Source organism: Squalius cephalus (assembly GCF_949319135.1).
Source record: "Squalius cephalus genome assembly, chromosome: 7".
Classification (NCBI taxonomy): domain Eukaryota; kingdom Metazoa; phylum Chordata; class Actinopteri; order Cypriniformes; family Leuciscidae; genus Squalius; species Squalius cephalus.
In genome coordinates, this window is record NC_137128.1 from 16,031,525 (window position 1) to 16,052,527 (window position 21,003).

Sequence of the window (21,003 nt, forward strand, 5' to 3'; positions counted from 1 at the left end):
GTAAAAAAAAAAAAAAAAAAAAAAAAAAAAAAAAGCGCTCTTCTGTTTATTTATAGTAATCTGATCTGATCATAGCGCCACCCAATGGACTGTTCTTTACGAATTCAAAGGAGAAGTCTCCATTCATTGTCATTGAATGTAAATTCAATGTTCCTCATTGTTCCTTTTAATTTATTTAATTTATTTGTTTTAACTGAATAAATGCGTTTAGAATGATCTGGGAGCGAGTAGATGATGACATAATTTAAATGTTTGGGTTAACTAACCCACATAAACAATCAAATAAATAAATAAAATAATTGGGCAAAAATAGGCAGAAGTAAAAATAGAGGTACTTATTATAAATAATGCGTATATATATATATATATATATATATATATATATATATATATATCATGATTATATAATATTATATAAATATATATATTTACTCTATGCATTATTTATAATGCGTTCATAAATAACCCGTTTAGTATATATACATATATACATATAATATGTTCATCTACATATATTATATTATATAAATAAATAAATATACATATATATACATATAACATCATATAATTAATCATATATATATATATAATGTTCAACTACATATATATATATGTGTGTGGTTCTCCACCGCGTTTCACTGATGGGTAAATCAGAGCTCTGGGGTAAATAAACATGCCGTGACGCAGTTCTCCCGCCGATACGTCTGACGTCATGACGTCGTTTTGGAGTTCAAAGCGACGAGAATGAGAGGAAGCCTCGAGATGGAGGCAGGGGGGGTAATTTAATGCAAAAAAAAAAATTAAATTGACGCGTAATTTGAAGACAGTTGACATTTCATTTTCAGAAAGAGACTACAACAGTCTCCACAAGGAAGAGTCGTGTGTTAAATTTAGGTATATAGACTCAGTCAGCACTGGATATTTTGGGTGAGTTTCTCAAGTATTGACCGGGCGCCATTTAAACACGCTTTGCGGGAGACAGGAAAGAAATAACCTCTCACAGCCAGCACACAATTATCTGCTTCAGTGGACACATTCTGCTCTCAAATAAACGCCTTTTTAAAGGAGATTCTATTCTCATTTTGGTAGACGGCGGAAATGTGCCGTGTTTGTGAGGGCCTGTGGTAGCGTCAGGTATTGTGTGTTAGCTGGCTAACGGCTAACAGCTAACAGACCTCGAACTGAAGAGACATTTACGACCTCAAACAAGAGATTACAGGTATAAATGATGCATCAACCAGCAATTCACGTTTTGTTTAGTGTCTGCATTTAAGAGATACATGTCTTTAATACTTGATTCATGATTTGTTGGTTTTTAAATTTGTTTGTAATTGAGCTCTGCGTTATTACATCAATGCGGGATGTAACGCCACCTAAAGAAAACACATGAAACTAACTCTAAAAATGTTTTACTGGTCTTCACAAACACGTCAATGTTACCCACATAACTGAAGATTTCTTAACAGTTACATTGCTCTAAGTCGACTCGGAATATATTTGAGAAAAGGCCATTGGATGGACAAAATGTTTGTCTCTTAAATTCGTTCCTTCTACTGCTAAAGTTTACTCTTAAAAACTAGTTGAATATATAATCAATCTTACATACATATACAGCATCTATATTGTCATATATCAAAATACACGTTAGTCACAGACAATGTTCTCACTTTTATTCTGTTAAACGTACTTTTTTTCATTCAATTTTTTGGTAATGTTAATGATTACTTTTGTGCAGAAGAACTGGGTTTTGATTGTATGTGTAGTGCCTTTTATATGTATAATTAATGCACTGGATGATGCACAATAGCTGTATGAATTTCTTGGTCTCTGTGAGGGTGAAATAAAATGTATGTTTTTTTAATAATTAATCATTTGCACAGGTTTTAAGGTGGTTAGGGTACTTCGCAGTGCTTCGCAAATGGTATTGGTTAAGGATGCAGATTTTACATTAGACATCAAGATGTGACACAACACACTGGGAAAATGTTTTTTTTTTCTTTTTTCTTTACCTAAAAATGTACTTTATGTGCCAACCTCAACCAGCATCATACTTTCACTAGTATCTACCAAATGACAGGTTAATTAGCCCTGAACGGATACAGAACTGATTTCTAATTTGTTGGGGGGATGTGACCCACCAGTTGAGAATCACTGCTCCAGCCATAGACAAAGAAGGGGTCCAGAATGGGATTGGACTCAAGCCACCCTGACCATGGCACAATTTTATTGACACACAATTATATACTTATGAGTGAAGTATTTTATCCTTTAAAGGGATAGTTCAACCAAAAATTAATATTCTGTCAGTACTCACCTTCATGTTGTTCCAATCCCGTAAGACTTTTGTTCATATTCGGAACACAAATTAAGATATTTTTGATTAAATCTGAGAGCTGGCTCACTCCTCCATAGGCTTCTATGTTATTGAAACTTGCCGGCCCAGAAAGTTAGTTATGACAATGTTTAAAATAGTCCAAGTGACTACAGTGGTTCAACCATAAGTTTATCAAGTGACAAGAATACCATTTGTGCGCAAAAACACAAAAATAATGACTTTATTCAACTATTTATTTTCTTCTGTGTGCGCCTCTGAGTGAGTTCATGTAGTGTAACAGCGCAGCGCTTCGGGGTTGTACATCAGAACATGGCTCACTATTGGCCAGCATCACACACATGACCAGCGTCGGCCAATAGTGAGCCTACGTTCTGACGTACAACCCAGAAGCGCTGCGCTGTTACGCTACGTGAACTCACTCAGAGGCCTTTGATTTTTCTCTTTGTGCTGCTTTCTTAAAAGTTGTTAAGGGTAAATGTCTGTTTTCATCTGTGTTTTAATAACATTAATAACTGCTTTAGATGCTGCCATATTTTACTCATGGTTCAGTTAATTTTGAGCATGGAGTGTGTTTGGGCAATTCCGTGCAAAACTGTCACATCCATAACACCAACACAATGCAATGGTATTTAGTTGGCGTTATGGATGTGACATTTTTGCGTGGAATTGCCCGTTTCCAGATACTCAACACCAACAAACATTGATGTTAGTTCTCTGACATGTAAAATTATCCTGCCCCGGAAAAGGTTTCTAAAATCAACTTGGGGTTGCTTTGATATCACTTGCACCATGCCATAGCTTCATTTATAATTATGATAATTTCTTTGGATTGATTACAAAGTCTTTACCCTATTTTGTGTACTGTTGTCTATCTTCACTTAATTACTCTGTTTATTCTTTCTGAATACTCTCTTCACATCCTGAAGAACCATATTGATTGATCGCAGTATCTATTTTATGTTGTTGTTGTTGCTTAAGTTATGACATGCAGTTCACAGTTTCCTTGTGCTGTAGAATTAGATGTTTCTTATTCACCAGTTGATGGTCTTATGGTGCAGATGTGATTTTGATCTTTTGTCTCTCTGTATGTTACATTTTCCATTGACCTGTGCAATTGGTTAATTTTTATTCATTTAAAGTGAGCCGAAACCTGTAGTAAATGTCCTTCCCTTCACATCTCCAGGTGTCAAACATGGCGACCGATATCGGCTCCCCTCCCCGGTTCTTCCACATGCCCCGGTTCCAGCACCAGGCTCCTCGGCAGCTGTTCTACAAGAGGCCGGACTTTGCCCAGCAGCAGGCCATGCAGCAGCTCACTTTTGATGGCAAGCGCATGAGGAAAGCTGTCAACCGCAAGACCATTGACTATAATCCATCTGTCATCAGATATCTTGAGGTATAATCCTGAAAAAAAATGAACTAACATAAACAGAGCCTCCCTCTTCTAGCAATCTTAATATTTGGCTAATTGCTGTATTTCAGAATCGATTGTGGCAGCGAGATCATCGAGATTTCCGTGCTATTCAACCAGATGCAGGCTGCTACAATGATGTATGTTTTACTACTACTACTTTGCTCAGCTCTGTATGTTTTTCCTTCAAGTTCATATATCTAATAAAATACTTACTTTTCTTGCAGCTTGTTCCTCCAGTTGGTATGCTTAATAACTCTATGAATGCTGTTACAACAAAGTTTGTCAGAACCTCCACCAACAAAGTCAAATGCCCCGTTTTTGTTGTGCGGGTAAGTGTTAGGCTTGTATTTTAAAAAGTATGTTATGCTAGTTGAAATACATAATTTTCCACATAAAACCAAGTCCTTTGGTTGTTCTAAATATTTCTGTATCCTTTACTTCCCTTCTTATAGTGGACTCCTGAAGGCAGGCGGCTTGTAACGGGCGCCTCCAGCGGGGAGTTCACTTTATGGAATGGGCTCACGTTTAACTTTGAGACAATTCTGCAGGTAACCAGAGACCATGTTTTTGTTTTGATTCACATCACCTTGCCTCAACCTCATAAGCTTGCTAAAAGGCCCTTGCTTATTTATCAATTTTTCTTCTCTTTGTTCTCATAGGCTCATGACAGCCCTGTCAGGGCAATGACCTGGTCTCACAATGACATGTGGATGTTGACTGCTGACCATGGAGGTTACGTGAAGTACTGGCAGTCCAACATGAATAACGTCAAGATGTTCCAGGCTCACAAGGAGGCGATTAGAGAGGCCAGGTCTATACAAAATCTACCATTTTCTGTAGTTAACCCGAGCCTGTTACTGCCCCTGCAGTGGCAGGGCTCTGCCTGTAGGGGGCTCTCCTCAGTGCTGTCAGTTCTGATATACTCTTCCCTGTGCTGCTCAATGTTCATGTCCTTTATTATTGACACGTGTGTGTGTTGTTGTTGCAACACTGCATTTATTTGTCACCTGTGGCTTATGAGTTATGTATCCTTATCTTTTATATACATAATTACTTTGTACAGAAAAGGTGTATTTCTCACACTTTTAAATAAAGTATTTCCAATTATTTATATTCTAAGGTGATGAAACATGCAGTCTAGAATAATAAATAAAAAAAACACGTCCGTTAAAAAGACCCTCAGGGACTAACGTGTTTGTTGGAAGGGTTTATGGAGCCTCCGTATTGGAGGTGCTGGACTCTTGTCTTGTCCTTGCGCTGGTGTAATTGTAGGAAAACTACACAACTTCAAGTTTCAGTTCACAATGGTTTAACACTGAGACAGGAGCTGTGCTGTCCCGACTGGCCATCAGAGCCTGTGCCACACTTTCAGTCAGTCCCATAAAACAAGTCTTCCCTAATAAAAATACTGCCTCTAAATAAAGATTTTTAAGAATAAATAAGTCAGATATTTCACTTCGATGCAACTCTACGGGTATAAATGCACATGGCAACATTTTCATTCACAGTGAAATCCAGGTTTTTTTTTTATTCACTGGCACTCTCCTTTTCATTCTGTTAACTCAGACACAATGCAGGGCATGTAACGTTCTTTCTGATGCAATAAAATGCAATTTCACCTACAATATTTAAAAACAAAAAAGGAAGCCACAAATTTAAAGCCAGTGTAATCAATTTATACAAATGGCTCATGGGTTGAATTAAAACCTGCTGAAGAGAGGCTTTTGCTTACTTCAGTGGCAATCTTAAGAACTTTTGAGCACTGTGGTTAACACTAGTACTTCATGGTGTTAGGTGGTGTGATAATTCTGCTTCATTTGTCTGTAGAAATAGTAAAGTAATGGTGTGTTTTTGGAGGTCAAAGAGTGAGTTGGTAAACTGAGGCAGGCTCAGTTTTGCCAAATGCTTGAACCAGCTTGTGTGCCCTCTGGAAGGAAGAGTGGTCTGTGTAGAGATGATTGTGTTCACTGATCGAACCAAACAAGTAAATAATTTTAATATGCTCATTCCTATTTCTGATGTTGTATGACAGGGCTCAGAATTCAGGGAAATGTGTGGGCAGTTTCAACTATTGCAATCCTTTTAGCTTGTGTGCTGTCTATGAGCAGCCCACATAGTTTTAGCATCTGATTGTTTTTGTTTTTTTAAATTAGAGATGTGAAAAAAAATAAATAAGCGAGAGTATGATAAGACTGTTCTGTAGAGTGAGCTGTCTGCTAAAGAGATGGATGGTTCCTTGTCAGATCAACTCAAAGCGCCCCTGTAAGATGTCCAGCCCACAGAGAACTGCTATGTTGTCCTTCATTGTTGATTCTCTCCCTGCTGTGTCTTCAGTTTCTCTCCTACGGATAATAAATTTGCCACTTGCTCTGATGATGGAACTGTACGCATCTGGGACTTTCTGCGCTGTCATGAGGAAAGAATTCTGAGAGGTATGTTATATAAGATGTGGAGATATTCACAAACGCTTTCCTTTGAACAAAATTACACTGTCATCTGGGTTCACAAACACAAGTCTTCATGTTGTCTCTTACACAAATCTGCACACTTTACCATGGGCTGGCGGTATCAGTTTCATGTTCTTGCAATGTTTTGGCAGTTTTCATGGGTCTGCAATTTAAATATTTATTAGAGATTTATTTATTTGAGATTATAACTAATATTTTACTGATAAATCCTTTTTTATGATATCTATTTATGCCAAATATATATATTTCTCTGTTAATAGTCTTTTTTACACCTTTTTTTTAGGAATTTAATTTCTTGTGGAAATTTAATGCACATGAACATGAAAAAAAAAAAGCTTTCTGTATGAGCATTTTATTGCTTGTATCTGCAAACTATTGCGTCTAATAACCCTGTGTTTTGGGTATTAAAGTCTTGTGTAAAAAAAAACATTAATAATGTGGTGCACTATTGCTGCAGTACTACTGCCAAAAAAAAAAAAAAAAACATTTTGTAGTAGAAAGGTTAAGATATTGTTTAAATATTTTTGTTTCTCAATCTTTTTTTATCTTTAAAATTCTAACCTTTTTTCCTATGACTTAAGATTCTTATAGCTAAACAGAATAAGCTTTAAGCCATCTCTCATCATGTATTGCTTTTGAAAATCACACTAGTACAGAATCAAATTTAAACTTGCTGAGTTAGGTTAGCGTATACAGTGCATGCAGAATTATTAGGCACGTTGATTTTCTGAGCATTTTCTTTTCCAGGCACATTTGACCAATTCCAAACCACATTAATATTAATAACTACTATTACTTTTGCATTTAATCATGTATAAATGATATATAATTCTTCATGAAGACTGGAAATGTAAAACGCCTTATATTCAGGTGTGCATAATTATTAGGCACATTTTCTTTTACAGATAAAATAAGCCAAAAAAGAGATTTAACTCGGACTGAAAAGTCGAAAATTATTAAATGCCCATGAGGAGGATGCAATACTAGAAATTGCAGTTAAGGCATGACTATTGGACAGTGAAATGCTTATTGGGTCAGACAAAAACTGGTGGAGAAGTAAAGAAACATGTTCACTGCAAAATAATTTACCTGGAGTCTCCAGAAGTGTAAGGTGGCAGGATCTCAGAGACTTCGGTTGGGTAAAGAATCCTAAAAAATGACCCCACTTAATAAGATTTACAAGCTGAAGTGTAGTAAAATACATGAAGACTTTATAGACAGACAGATTGAGAGTGACTCTTGAAGGACCAGCACCACATCCTCTCGCACCACTGTTTGAAGAATTCATTTTCCAGAGTCTGGCAGTATTTTTTTTTAGTTAATTTATAGTCCATCTCTGCAAAACGGACTTCAGGTTAGGAGAGAGGTTGCAGTTCCAGAAAATGGAAATGGTGGCACTGGAGACTAAAGGGTTCCTGATGGTTTCACACTTAATTCTTCACCTTAATTCTTTTGCAGTGAACATCTTTTCTTCTCCACCTGTTTTTGTCTGACCCAATGAGCATTTCATTGTCCAATAGTCATGCCTTAACTGCAATTTCTAGTATTGCATCCTCCTCATGGGCATTTCATATTTTTTTACTTTTCAGTCCGAGTTTAATCAATTTTTTGGCTTATTTTATCTGTAACACCTGCATATTAGCCGTTTTTTATTTCCAGCCTTCATGAACAATTATCACTTACAAATGATAAAATACAAAAGTAATAGTAGTTAAGATTAATGTGGTTTGGAATTGGTAAAATGTGCCTGGGAAAAAAAATTATCAGAAAATCAACGTGCCTAATAATTCTGCACGCACTGTAGCATTTCAACCGTCAAACCAATAAACCGTCACTTGCCTGTATCGCTCGTTACAATGTACTTGCTGTTTCAGCACTTTAAGAAAAATTGCTGCTCACTTCTGTTGACTTATAGTTTAAAAAGAGTTGATCCTTCTGGCATAATTTGAAATATTTGTGTTTATTACAATGTAGTGAAGATGAGGCATTTGTCTCTTTCAATACCAGCAACATACTTATTTATGTATGCGAGAAATGTATAACCTGACCTTTCACCATTTTGGAAAAAATATTCCACCTTAAATGCACAGACATCATCACATGGTAATGGGCTTCTTGTTTGAAAAGTAATAAAACTGAAGAACATGTAATACCTTAAACTACTTAAAAAAAAAAAAAAAAAGCCATTAGTTGACACATGATGACCATGGTGGGACTTATGGATTTTAGTCTGTTGTTGTTGTGTAATATTCAGTTCAATGACAGTGCCAGTCCTTTTCATCTCAGATGTTTTCTTTTGTGTGTATGTGTGTCCTGCGTTATGGGGACAAAATGTCCCCACAAAGATGGCATTATCCTAAACTTTTTTTTTATCTACATGAGGAAAACAACTTATACATTTTGAAAAAATGTAAAAATGCAGAAGGTTTTCTGTGATGGGTAGGTTTAGTGTAAGGGGATAGAATACAGTTTGTACAGTATATAAACCACTACGTCTATTGAAAGTCATAAAACATGAAAACTCAATGTGTGATTAATGCAAAAAAATAATGTGACTGGGTATGGAAGCTTTGTGATAAAATAAAACATAAAAAATAAAGCTTGTGCTTAATGTTAGGTTTTTAACCTTTGTCCTGTAACAACTCAAGTCGAGTACTTTGTGTACTTTTGAGAGGTCAAATATTTCAACCTCACAAGATGCATATACTTTTTTATGCTAGTTTGCTGGAAGGTAGTTTGAAATTTGCATCTATGTGCACTTCAATAGTGTACCAGTTAAGACAGTGACAAAGTGCCCTGAAATTTAAGTAAAGAGAAGAGATTACTTTCACCCAATTTATGACCTACTGGATCTCCATATGATTGAAATAATAATGAATTAAAGAAGGCACAATATTGTCAATTTGGCAGTAAAATGTTCAGACTTAGGACTGTAAACAAATAAAGTATTGCATGAAAAAATGTGATTAGCATAGGTTTCATACATTGTAAGACCTTTCTTCTCCACATTTTTTTGTTGTTGTTTGTTTTCCCGAATGCTACGTGTCTTTAAGATATAGCACTATCCCTGTTACAGTGATCTAGAATGGGCCTGATTTTTATCATTAAAAAAAAGCAAGAGTCCTATTTTTATTAGTTAACTTTTTTTTTTAGTTAACTTTTTGAAGTTACTTTTAAAAGATCTCACAGATTTGCATAACAACAGAACTCACACAAGTGTTCATTCATCTGTCAACTAAAAATGCAGCTAAGGATTCATGCAGCTTCACCCAGACATTAATATAAATTAATAAACAAGCTCATGCTAACTTTATTATTCTGAGCTATGTTTTTGTGACAATCACATGATGTGCCCTTTTAAATAATGCCATTATTTGATAGTCAAAGTGTCCCATTTGTCTATGAATTTTATGAGATTTATTATTTTGCTAATTCAGTGGCATGTGACTTGATTAATAATGGAGTTTAATCCAATAAAATGTGTTTTGTTCTGGCTTTGCTTATTAATGAGTAGTAAAATATTATGGCACATATATTTGGAACATAATGCTTAATTTGGGATCAAAAGCAATAAAAGTGTTACTCTTGAGTAACAATGTTTTTCTGAAATGTTAAAGAAAAATATATGCAAATACACAATATGTTTCTCTTTTTATGTCACAAACTCATTCGAAACCTACATATGTTTCCAGGACATGGAGCAGACGTGAAGTGTGTTGATTGGCATCCCACAAAGGGTTTGGTGGTGTCCGGCAGCAAAGACAGCCAGCAACCTATCAAATTTTGGGACCCAAAGACTGGACAAAGTTTGGCAACACTGTAAGTTAGTGTGGTGGCAGAAGTCAATCTTTGTCTCTGTAGAAACTTCTCGAGTCAGGAGTTCAAGGTATCAAAAGATATACTTCGTTTCAATAAACAAAGCAGCGATGCCAGCTGATTATCTAACAATTTTACTCAAAACTCATTCTTATACAGTCTCTTGCAACCTGTTTACACTTTGCTCAACAAATGGTCTTTCGTTGGGTTATCTTTGGTTTGTATTAGTCCATCCTCTTCCTGTTCTTAAAGCAGAGGAAAATAACAGGTGCACATCTTAATCTTTCTTGCATGAATCCTCCGACACTTACACATCTCAACAACAACAAAAGCATCTCCTTATCGTTGTTGCATTTGGTGCTCAGTCTGGGCTGCTTAATTATGGCAAAAATCATAATCAAGAATATTTAACACGATTATTGGTGGGTGATGTGATCAAAGTCTTATTTCACAATATGAGTAATTTTAAATATCGGGGAAATTTCACAATTATCAATGCTTCAAAAAAACAATACTATTGTAAACTAATGTAAGAAAAGGGTCCTCAAAACAATTACTTAATTAAAACGGTCAGCAATACAATAAGAACAAAGAAACTAATTACAAACAAAACTTACAAATACTTACAAGAGAATGAAAATACAAATTAAATAAACAGTGTTTTAATTTCAGGAAGATGCACTAACCGTGGTATTCAGATACAGTATGTAATGGCCTATAAAAAAAGATTGAATAATCAAATGTAAAATAACACTGCATAGTCTCACTGTACATATTGAATATAGATTAATTTTTATTAAAGCTACTTAGGAAAATCACTCACTGATCTTGACTGAATACCTTTTGTCATTTGTTGTTTGATTATCATTAATGACAGAATGCAGCTGGTATATTAGTCTGCTGTCACTTTAAGAGCTGATGCACAGATCCTATATACTGTTACACATGTGTTCTTTCTCAACTGTGTACATTTACTCATTTACTGCGTACATTAACCCACAGTGTTTACGTGAATACTATCCAAAAAGGCATTTTGACATTTTTGTGTACATGTTTAGGTGCGTATCTGAAGCCCATTTGCTTATACGCATTCGGCTCAATCTTGAACCGCCACCTGGGGAACAGTGTCTCCTTTGTGGCTTAATGTGCTTATCTGTTTAATATCAAACAGTAAGCAGTAATAGCAACAGTAGACTGCATTTTACAACGCTCACTTATTTGGCTGATTTGGATGTTACGTTTAGGCTTTTAGAGAGCAAAGAAAGCACACTGCTGTGAATGAAATAAAGGTGCAATAATCATTTTACCTTGACTATCTTGTTTTCATAATCGTTGGAAGCAAGAATAAAAAATTAATTACGATTAATTTCACAGTCCTAGCTCAGAGCTACTAAAAGGGAGACAGTGCACTCTATGACTTGAGGCCTTCTGAGTTTTACACTGTAGACTGAGAAATTAAACCATGCCTATATGTTTAATAAAAATAAACTTTAAAAAATATACTAAATTAGACCGCAAATGGTTTGATAAGAGCTACTTCGATGTATTAAGCCATTTAACAATAAAAGTGGTATGCTGTTTTAGCATTAATTGTAGTTGCATTGAAAAACTTTTTATGCTAAAGGATTGGCGTACTTAATCAACTAAAAGCGATTAAGTGGGGCTATTAATCTTTCGGTTTTGTTTTGTCCTCAGACATGCGCATAAAAACACTGTCATGGAGGTGAAGTGGAACCTCAATGGCAACTGGCTGTTGACGGCGTCGCGTGACCATTTATGCAAACTGTTTGACATCCGCAACCTCAAAGAGGAGCTACAGATTTTTAGAGGACACAAGAAAGAAGCCACAGGTATTATAATCCTAATGAGAAAGTGTATGAATGGCTCTTGTGGTGGTGAAGCAGTGTGTACTATACTCATGTTTTTCGACTTGCAGCTGTTGCCTGGCACCCAGTTCATGAAGGCATGTTTGCCAGTGGAGGCTCTGATGGATCGCTGCTATTTTGGAATGTAGGGTAAGCTCCGTTCAGATGCTTTCTGTATCCATATATGGTAGCTTTAGTCAAAATTGAAACTTGAATTTCGTCAAAATTTTTACTTTATCGCATGTTATTTGACTGCTAATGTGGTTGAAATATTTTGCTAGTGTGGAGAAAGAAGTGGGAGGAATGGAGATGGCTCATGAAGGAATGATCTGGAGTTTAGCCTGGCATCCACTGGGCCACATCTTGTGTTCTGGGTCTAACGACCACACCAGGTGAGTGAGTGTAACAAAACTTTCATGTGGTTGGCACAGGGTTGTTTGTTACATTTACCAAAATTTCAGTTGCCAATACCAATAACAGTGAAGTTCCCAATTCTCGCTAACATTTTTGTTACATTTCTTGTTGCAGCAAACAATATGCTATTTACCACACTCCTTTATTAAGATTTAAATTAATACATTGATAAATTAAATAAATTCCATACAGTTAAGTGAACCGTCAGAAACAATGCATAGATTTTAGCTCATTGCTCTGCGATCACTCCCTCAGCAAATTTTGGACAAGGAATCGGCCAGGGGACAAGATGCGGGACAGATACAATCTGAACTTGTTGCCTGGAATGTCAGAAGATGGGATGGAATATGGTTAGTGTCCCTTGACCTCTTGCAATTTGGAAGCCTTATAGAGGATGTACATATGAATTCATAATGCTTTATCCTGGGGTAATTCTAGATGACATGGAGACCAATAATGTTGCTGCCATTCCGGGCATGGGGATCCCAGAAACGCTGAAGGCTGCCATGGAACAAGAACAAACTGGTTCGCACACACATACATGATCACAGTCAATATTTATTGACGTTCAATGCATTCATGTATAGGTAATTGGTTGGTTATTGATAAATTGTGATTGTGTGCTTAGGAAAAGATATGGTAGCAGAGCCTGAGATGAGCATCCCTGGGCTGGACTGGGGAATGGAAGAGGTTATGCTGAAGGACCAAAAAAAGCCCCCGACTAAAAAAGTTCCTTATGCAAAACCTATTCCAGCTCAGTTTCAACAGGTCAGTATGATGGACTTATGCATATGTTTTAGTAGCACTGCCAGACATACTGTGGTTTGGATCTTGTGGCTAGTTGTCTGTCCTTCACTTTTTATCTCATTCAATAGGCCTGGGCAGAGAATAAGGTTCCAGCAATGGCTCCTGGAGAGGTTCCAAAAGAAAGGAAGGATGAGAAGAAAGTAGATGGCAAGAAGAAGACGCAAGCAGAGATTGAGCAGGAAATGGCTGCCCTGCAGTATACAAACCCAATGTTGCTCGAGGTCAGCTAATATGCTTACATGTACAGCTTTAGCATTATGCTGTAAGCATGTGAATCATCACTATGTTATGCATATCAACACTGGTTAATTAATGTTTATTAAAAAATATATTTTTGTCTATAGCAACTGAAGATGGATCGAATGGCACAATTACAAGAGCAGGGAATGCCTCCCCCTGCTGGACAGTCAGGGCCAGTGCCTCCCTTTCCAGGGCAGGGTGGTCCGATGCCCCCTCCAACACAAGGCTTCCCTCAATCCATGCCTCCACAACAAATGCCGCACAACATGCCTCCAGTGGGACCAGGTGGAATACCTGGTCCATTCATATCTTCCGGCCAAATGGGCCCACCAGGACCTATGCACCAGGGTCCTCCTCCACAGGGCATGATGGGACCTCCACGTCATCCTGGCCCTCACAGGAACATGGGACCCCAGGGTCCTCCTGGCATGTCAGGCCCCAGAGGTATGCAAGGACCCCCCCCTGGAGGAATGCCCCCTGGTTCTGGTGGACCTCCAGGCGGTATGATGGGACCACCACCGCGAGGACAGGGGCCTCCACAGGGTGGAATGATGCATCAGGACATGAGGGGGCCTGTGCCTCATGGAAACATGATGGGCCATCAGGGACCCATGCAAGGGGGTATGATGGGGCCTCCACCCAGGACTCATGGCAATATGCAGGGCATGGGAAATATGCATGGAATGGGGCCTCCTCCAGGGGGTATGCATGGACCACCAAACAACATGCAGGGGCCACCAGGAAACATGCAAGGACCTCCAGGCAATATGCAGGGCCCTCCACCATACATGCAAGGCAAACCACCACACATGGGTGATGGAAACCGAGGACAGTTCAACCAGGTGAAGAAACCGTTGGAATGAACACATCTGTGAATGTTTAGGACAAAGAGATGTAACTGAATAAATGTCAGTGTAGCTTCTATTGCTGAAATTTTGTGCATGTCTTTCAGGGACAGAATCCTGGGCCTCAGTCAATGATGCATGGAATGGGACAACAGGGTCCTAATGGGAAAGGTAATGCTCAGCCTCTTGAAGGAAGAAATGTTACTCATATTAGGGCTTCACCATTCTGGAAAAATTGAGAATCACGATTTTTGGTTTCGAACAGAGATCACGATTCTCCCATGATTCCGAACAGACAACTAAACAAAATAACGTGATTTACTAGAGGTACTGATAAAATATTGATTGCTGCAATTTATCTGAATTATTTTAAAAACTTGGTTTGAAAGAATGATTCAATGGCTCACTCATAAATAATTCACTTGTTTCATTACTGGATTAATCTGTTTTTGAACAAATCTTTTGAATGAATGATTCAATGACATTTTATCAGTCACTTGTCGCCACCTGGTGGTGTAACAATGTAATCTATACAATCGTTATTTAAAGCACCAAATTACTTTCAAAAGGTGATTTGCTCTATTTTGATTGCTTCTGTAGACATCAGTGTTTTTATCCAAACTATAAACTTTTATCCTGGTACTTCTGTGATTATGAATATTTGTAGCAGAAATAATGATACTGTGATTGAAAAGAATATTTGTGAAGCTGATAAATGCTTTCTCTGGGTCAACGCCAACACAGATTTGAATGTTCCGGTGTGATTTTATGGTTAAGGTTTAATAACACATATGCAAGATGATTTAATCAAAACTAGTGTGTGAAAGTTAATAATGACTTGTTTGTGCTCTCCTTGTCTGTTTTTATAAGGAGATGCTCCTCGAGGACCTAACCATCACATGGGACCCCCATCGGAGCGACAAGGCCCAGGAGGAGCTGGTCAGGGCTCTGATGGAGGCCAGTACTGGGGTGATGATGGGGGTTATCAAGAGGGCTGGAGAAGAGGCCCTGGGGGTTCGGGACAGGAATACTCTGGAGGTCACAGAGGAGGCCAATGGGAGGGCCAGGAAAGGTTTTCTTCACATGATGGAGAGTACATGGGACACGACAGGTATGCTACATTCAGCACAACATGAATATATATTCTGATTTTCTTAAATGTCTTGAGTTATATGGATTAGAATGTGAAATTTGTGTCTGGTGACATCTTTACAGGTATGATGGGTATGAGGGTTCTGGTGAGGAGTTTGACCAGAGGCAGAGACGGCCACCGCATGGAGATGATTCGTAAGTGTTGCGTGCAACCTGAGATTTAGCCAAGAATTAGCTTTACTGTGTTCTGGCAGAAAGAAAGAAATACAAATTATTCAAAATGATTCTTAAGACTGAAACATGACACTAAAGTCTGAGGTATGCTTCCTTTTCTGCCTGTCGATCGTTCAACCGTTTCAAAGTATACTCTTTAGCATGAGCCTGTACAGACATTTTCTGATCTTTGACCAGAATTGTCCACTGATTGATAAATACTTGATTTTTCTTTGTCTCTCTCTGAATGTACAGATACAGGAGAGGTGGCCCAAGTGGGCGTGGTGGAATGGGCGGCTTCCAAGAGGAGTATGGCGGAGATGAGAGCTTTGATTCCCAAGAAGACATGGGCCAAGGATGGGGAGGAAGAGGAAGACCACGTGGTGGGCCACCAAGAGGAGGTAGATCCTATTCCATTCACCAGTCCTTGAGCTCACGTTGCGTCTATTAAAACTGAGGTGTCAGGTTTGAACATGACATCTTTCTTAGGTGGTGTAGGAAGAAAGGGGCTTCTCCCAACTCCTGATGATTATCCCTCTCACTATGAAGGAGGAAGAAACCAGGAGGGCTGGGAGGGAGGGCGAGATTCAGGTAGAAGTGCATGAAGGGGATGCCAATAAATGTTCTTGTTGCAGTGCAGTAAGACGTGCGGCCATAAAGCTGAGTGCACACTAAATGATTTTAGCCCACATTTTCCATTTTTTGCAACAACAAAAAAGTCAGATCAACGCCAAATTGGATGACGGGCCAGTTAGGTGTGTGGATTTCAACATAGTCTCTAACTTGCCTCAGAAACAAGGACATCTTTTAGTGTAAGCAATGTAGTGAGAGCAGTGACATGAAATGACCAATGAGGAGATGACAGGATGGGGTCTGTTTAAAACCTTAAATATTAGACTAGGTGACAACAGGGTATAGTTTGTGGGCAGCCCGTAACCTTACTTGGAATTCTTTATGAAGAACGGAAAGCCCTTGGTGCCCATCTCTGTCTTAATTATTGTCTTGCTCCATTTCATTTCTTTGTTTTTCAGATTCATTTTTCAGCACCAAGTAAAAAATCAAAACATACATGGAGCCTAAAACTGCTATTGTGTCGGCCACTTGAAGTTTTATTTATTTTTTTACTTTTTTTTATGTTTTCATGAGAAAACTTATTACACAGTAAATTTCAAAGCTCTATTCAGGTGGATATTTTTGAAACATCATCTACACTTGATATAGTGTGTCCACATGTGCTTCAAGAAAACAGATGTTGCATAATATAAACAGTAAAGCAGTTTTTTTTTTTTTTTTTTCTTAGTCCCGTAGTGTAATTTTAACTTAAGCTTTATGTAAAGGCATAGTTCAATCTTAACATCAAAGATCCAATCAAATTCATGTTGGTGTGTATGTGTGTGTTCAGGTCATGAGAGTTATCGGGATGGTCAGCGGCCAGACCACAACATACATGACAGTCCGTCTCCAGCCAGTCGAGAGCGTTCCTCCTCTCTACAGGGCATGGATATGGCCTCGCTGCCCCCACGCAAACGCCCATGGCATGACGGACCAGGCACTGGTGACATGGACTCCCCTGGTGCAGTGCCTGATGACAGAGCAGGTGAGTGATGGATAAGTGACAATGATTTGTTTTAAAGGGGTAATGAACTGGCTTTTAAAAAAAAATTATACTGTTGTCTGAAGTCAACTTATGACGTTCCGCGTGGTTTTTACATTCAAAAACATCATAATGAGTAAGTAATAGGCTATTTTCTACCGGTTTTGCGCCTAGCTCCTGAAACGCCCGGTTTTTATGGGCGTGCCGCATTGAAGACTTGGAAGTAAAAACCCACTGCTATGATTGGATAACAGTTTTGCATATTAAAATGAGTTTCACGTGGGGAATTGTTTGAAAACTTCCCATGTGGAAAAATGGCAACCGGAATGATTCGCCCATACATGTTCGACCCAGAGTCTCATCACGAATCGCAGGATCAGTAGATATCAAACGATCTGTAACAATGTAATTCTAGCACATATAAAAAATATTTTTTACTCAAATAAGTGTGTTGCACCATTCCTGCCGGATCCAATATACAGCATATATATACAGCAATGCACAGCATCGTTTTTAAATCATATTCTGTCTGCAAATCCAGCCTTGACCCGTGTCTTATGTACGAATCCGCGGTGAAATGAAGCGATTAAATGCACAATGGCTTACCCATGTGAGCTGGAACTTCCTTAAAGGGCACCTATTATGCCCCTTTTTAGAAGATGTAATATTGGTCTTGGGTGTCCCCAGAATGTATTTGTGAAGTTTCAGCACAAAATACCCCACAGTTCATTTATTATAACCATTTGAAAATGTCATTTTTGGGGCCTGTTTTAAAAAGAGCTGTTTTGGCGTCTACCACTTTAAATGTAAATGAGCTGCATATCCCCGCCCTGCTGCTGGACCTAGATGATGAAGAGACTCCGGCACAGAATAAACACGAATGAGAATGGACTAAACGTCTCGGAATGGTTATTTGATACATTTATGTACTTACAATGTTTTAATCGCGTCCCTTTTGCCATTATGGATGTGCAACACACACACACGAACTGTGATAACGTTCGCGCAATTTTTTGAAACTACACACACACACACACACACACACACACACACACACACACACACACACACACTACTGTGAAGTACAAACGAATTTTTTTTTTTTTTTTCTTAAGGGGAGGGAGATAGACGTTTATATAGCCTACTGTCTATGGAGATAGAGCAGACCTTAATTTATTTACATTTGTTAATGCTGCAAAAAAAATGCCTACGTGACATAAAACTGTCTGACGTTGTTTGTTGAGACATCCTATGATGACGACAATAAATAGCTTTAGACGCATTTGTTGTTGAACTGGCTGACATCGATTGAAATGACTATTTGCTCAAAAATCATAAAATACACTTACTTTTTCTGGAGGTGACGTTGGATCGCGAATTAGGCAACGATCCACACTCTAGGATTAACTTTGACCCTCGTTAACAGTCAGTCAGAAAATGAATCTCGTATTTAGGAAGTTTAAGTGGTGCCTTTTCTTCATAAATAAAATCCATCCGCTGCGTTTTCAGTGGCTCTGATGTCAGTGAAGACTAGTATGTCCATTTACATCCCACAACACACTTCTTAGGAGACATTACCGGCTGTCGCTGAAACAATGGAGGATGCAGATCACCGAGGGCGGGGTCTATGCCAAAACCAGATGTCAATCAAATCACGTCGGTGGGGCTTAGCTCATTTCTACGTCACAGTGAGGAAAATCTAGAACAGGGTGTTCTGAGACAGTGCTTATGATTTATTGAGATAGTAAAAAAACTACTGGGTGGATTTTTATCATTCTAGGGTGGTTTTGCTCACACACTGCCAACACACATTTATGTTCAAACACCATGTAAAAGTGAATTTTGCATAATAGGTGCCCTTTAAGAATAAAGTTCAACCACGCATTCCTAAAATTGGAATCTGAGCTTATGCAGCGACTGTGTTCTTCCACAGCCAGGCACTGCACAATATTTTGTAATCCTCAGCGGCATTTTATTGCTTGGTAGCTCGATTCGGTTTAGCGCCACGTAGGCCTATGTTATTTACCTATTACAAATCATGTGCGAATTGGTGGGCAGGGCTACAGAATTAGGCGTTGGTCTTCTGTTGAGGCGGTGTTTCACTGCTCTCTGACGTCACAAGTAGGCCAATTCGCAGATCCCTCGTTTTACGATTACCTTTCATATATCAAAATCTCAAGGAAAATTTGATTTCTCAACTCATGACCCCTTTAAAGTAAAATACATAATATGGCATTCTGCATACTAATATTATTCAACTCCCCATAGGTCGGCCATCACCAAGAGAGGAAGGTGGGTATGGGCCTCCATCACGGGGAGGAAGAGGTGGATGGGGCCGTGGTGGGCCGCCTAACCCAGGGGGTCCTGGTCCCAATGTGGGTCCAAATGTCAGACGAGGGGCTCCACGCGGTGTTATGAGGGGCGGTCGCGGCCGGTAGTAATGGTCACGCCTGCTTCTCTGGGAACACTGAGGCAAAACCACAATGAGGACACGGGACATCAAAGAACCACACATGGCTACAAAATCAGCTTCCTTGAGGGTCTGAACAGTTTTCAGGTGCTTCCAGGCTTGGACAGGTGTCTGGAAGCACTTCAGTATAAATCAGCGTGGAACCCTTAATTGGTGGCTAAGGCTTAGCTTTTTCTCTATGATGTATCAGACGGAAGGTGGTGGGTACCAGTTATCCAGAGCCAAATGTTTTGGCTTATGATGCCTCTTGCCACCTGATTGGTGTACTTGTGACACGTGGGATTTGTTCTGACCTTACGTCAATTGTGAGAATAATAACTGGGGACACATCATGGTGTGACAAGAAACATCTCTTGTAATGGACTTGTGTTTGTGGTCCAGGAAACTGTATTTGTGATGCATGGTACAACTCTCTGTAGATGCTTAAGAGAAATCCCTTCCCTGCACTGAGCAGCTGACCTGCTTTGTGGTTCACTTGGACAATGGCAACTGAATTTGTACCAGCACCCGAGCCCCCTGTGTCTTTCCTTTTTTTCTTTTGGCCTCAATGATTCTGATGTATCAAACACAAAACATATTGTGTACCATTGAATTCCTCAGTCAGATTCTGTCAGCCAGCAAATGCAACTCAATCTAGGTAAAAGGCCTCTAGGCATCGTCTTGAGGACTATGTCTATTACTAGAGAAAAATGGTCTTTTGAATGTTGCGTTCCCCCAGTGACTCAGCAATGTTTATTTAATTTCATTTTTATGTAAAATAATGGAGATAATATTTCTGTAACATTACCAGGCTACTCTGAGAGACGAAGCTGCAGACTTTGTTCCTATGTGTACAGTTTGTCACAAAATTGTCATATTGTTTTGTCCTTTTTTTGTATGAAACCATAATAGAATGTGCAAAATTTATGTAAACTCTCTCTGCTCTTGTCGTTACTTTGGTTTCACCCACTCCTTTGTGTGTTTTTATTACACTGATATGAACTCTTGAAGGTGGGAGTGTCAGTCCTGCTTCTGGAGATCCATGTTCCCTACAGAAGCGAAGTCACGCTAGACTGAGATCCTCTATTAGTCACGTCTTCTCGTTGTGAATGTGCAAGTCAGTTCACAAACTTTTATTTTTTCATGAGCTTGCTTTTCCAGTCTCCCACAATTGCATGGGTATGATTGGAAGGAAGTCAGTGGAGCGAAAAGACTGCTCATTCATTTCAACCCACCTTTACATGCATGTGTATTTTTTAACTACCTCCAAAGCCTTGATTGGTTCAGGTGTGTTTCGAGTTCATCTAAACTTGGCAGGAAGGTAGATCACCAGGAGAACAGATCAGCCCAGCTTTGACCCTGTCCTAACCAGGTTTGACAAAGTGATAATAAATCTCTCAAGCTCTCTCTCCCATAGTTTTTGTCCTAATTAACCACAGAGAACAGTACAC

The 21,003-nt window shown here is 38.7% G+C and overlaps 1 protein-coding gene across 7 annotated transcripts; it reads left to right on the plus strand.

Moving 5' to 3' along the window:
* Nucleotides 1–719: 719 nt before the first annotated feature.
* wdr33 (WD repeat domain 33) lies at nucleotides 720–20,506 on the plus strand. Of its 7 annotated transcripts, none has more exons than XM_079877273.1 (23): nucleotides 720–1,219; nucleotides 3,519–3,731; nucleotides 3,818–3,886; nucleotides 3,974–4,078; nucleotides 4,202–4,297; nucleotides 4,409–4,560; nucleotides 6,084–6,181; nucleotides 9,910–10,036; nucleotides 11,729–11,883; nucleotides 11,970–12,048; nucleotides 12,180–12,290; nucleotides 12,568–12,662; nucleotides 12,751–12,837; nucleotides 12,941–13,080; nucleotides 13,188–13,340; nucleotides 13,464–14,201; nucleotides 14,312–14,375; nucleotides 15,075–15,315; nucleotides 15,420–15,491; nucleotides 15,765–15,910; nucleotides 15,999–16,100; nucleotides 16,912–17,106; nucleotides 19,372–20,506. In XM_079877273.1, exons 2-23 carry the CDS (start codon nucleotides 3,528–3,530, stop codon nucleotides 19,539–19,541), a joined length of 3,399 nt encoding a protein of 1,132 aa, XP_079733399.1. In that variant the 5' UTR covers nucleotides 720–1,219; nucleotides 3,519–3,527; the 3' UTR covers nucleotides 19,542–20,506. The 7 variants fall into 7 exon arrangements, with proteins under 7 accessions (XP_079733399.1, XP_079733398.1, XP_079733400.1 ...); XM_079877272.1 differs by having other exon boundaries at nucleotides 720–927; XM_079877274.1 differs by having other exon boundaries at nucleotides 720–927; nucleotides 15,078–15,315.
* The last annotated feature ends 497 nt before the right edge of the window (nucleotides 20,507–21,003 follow it).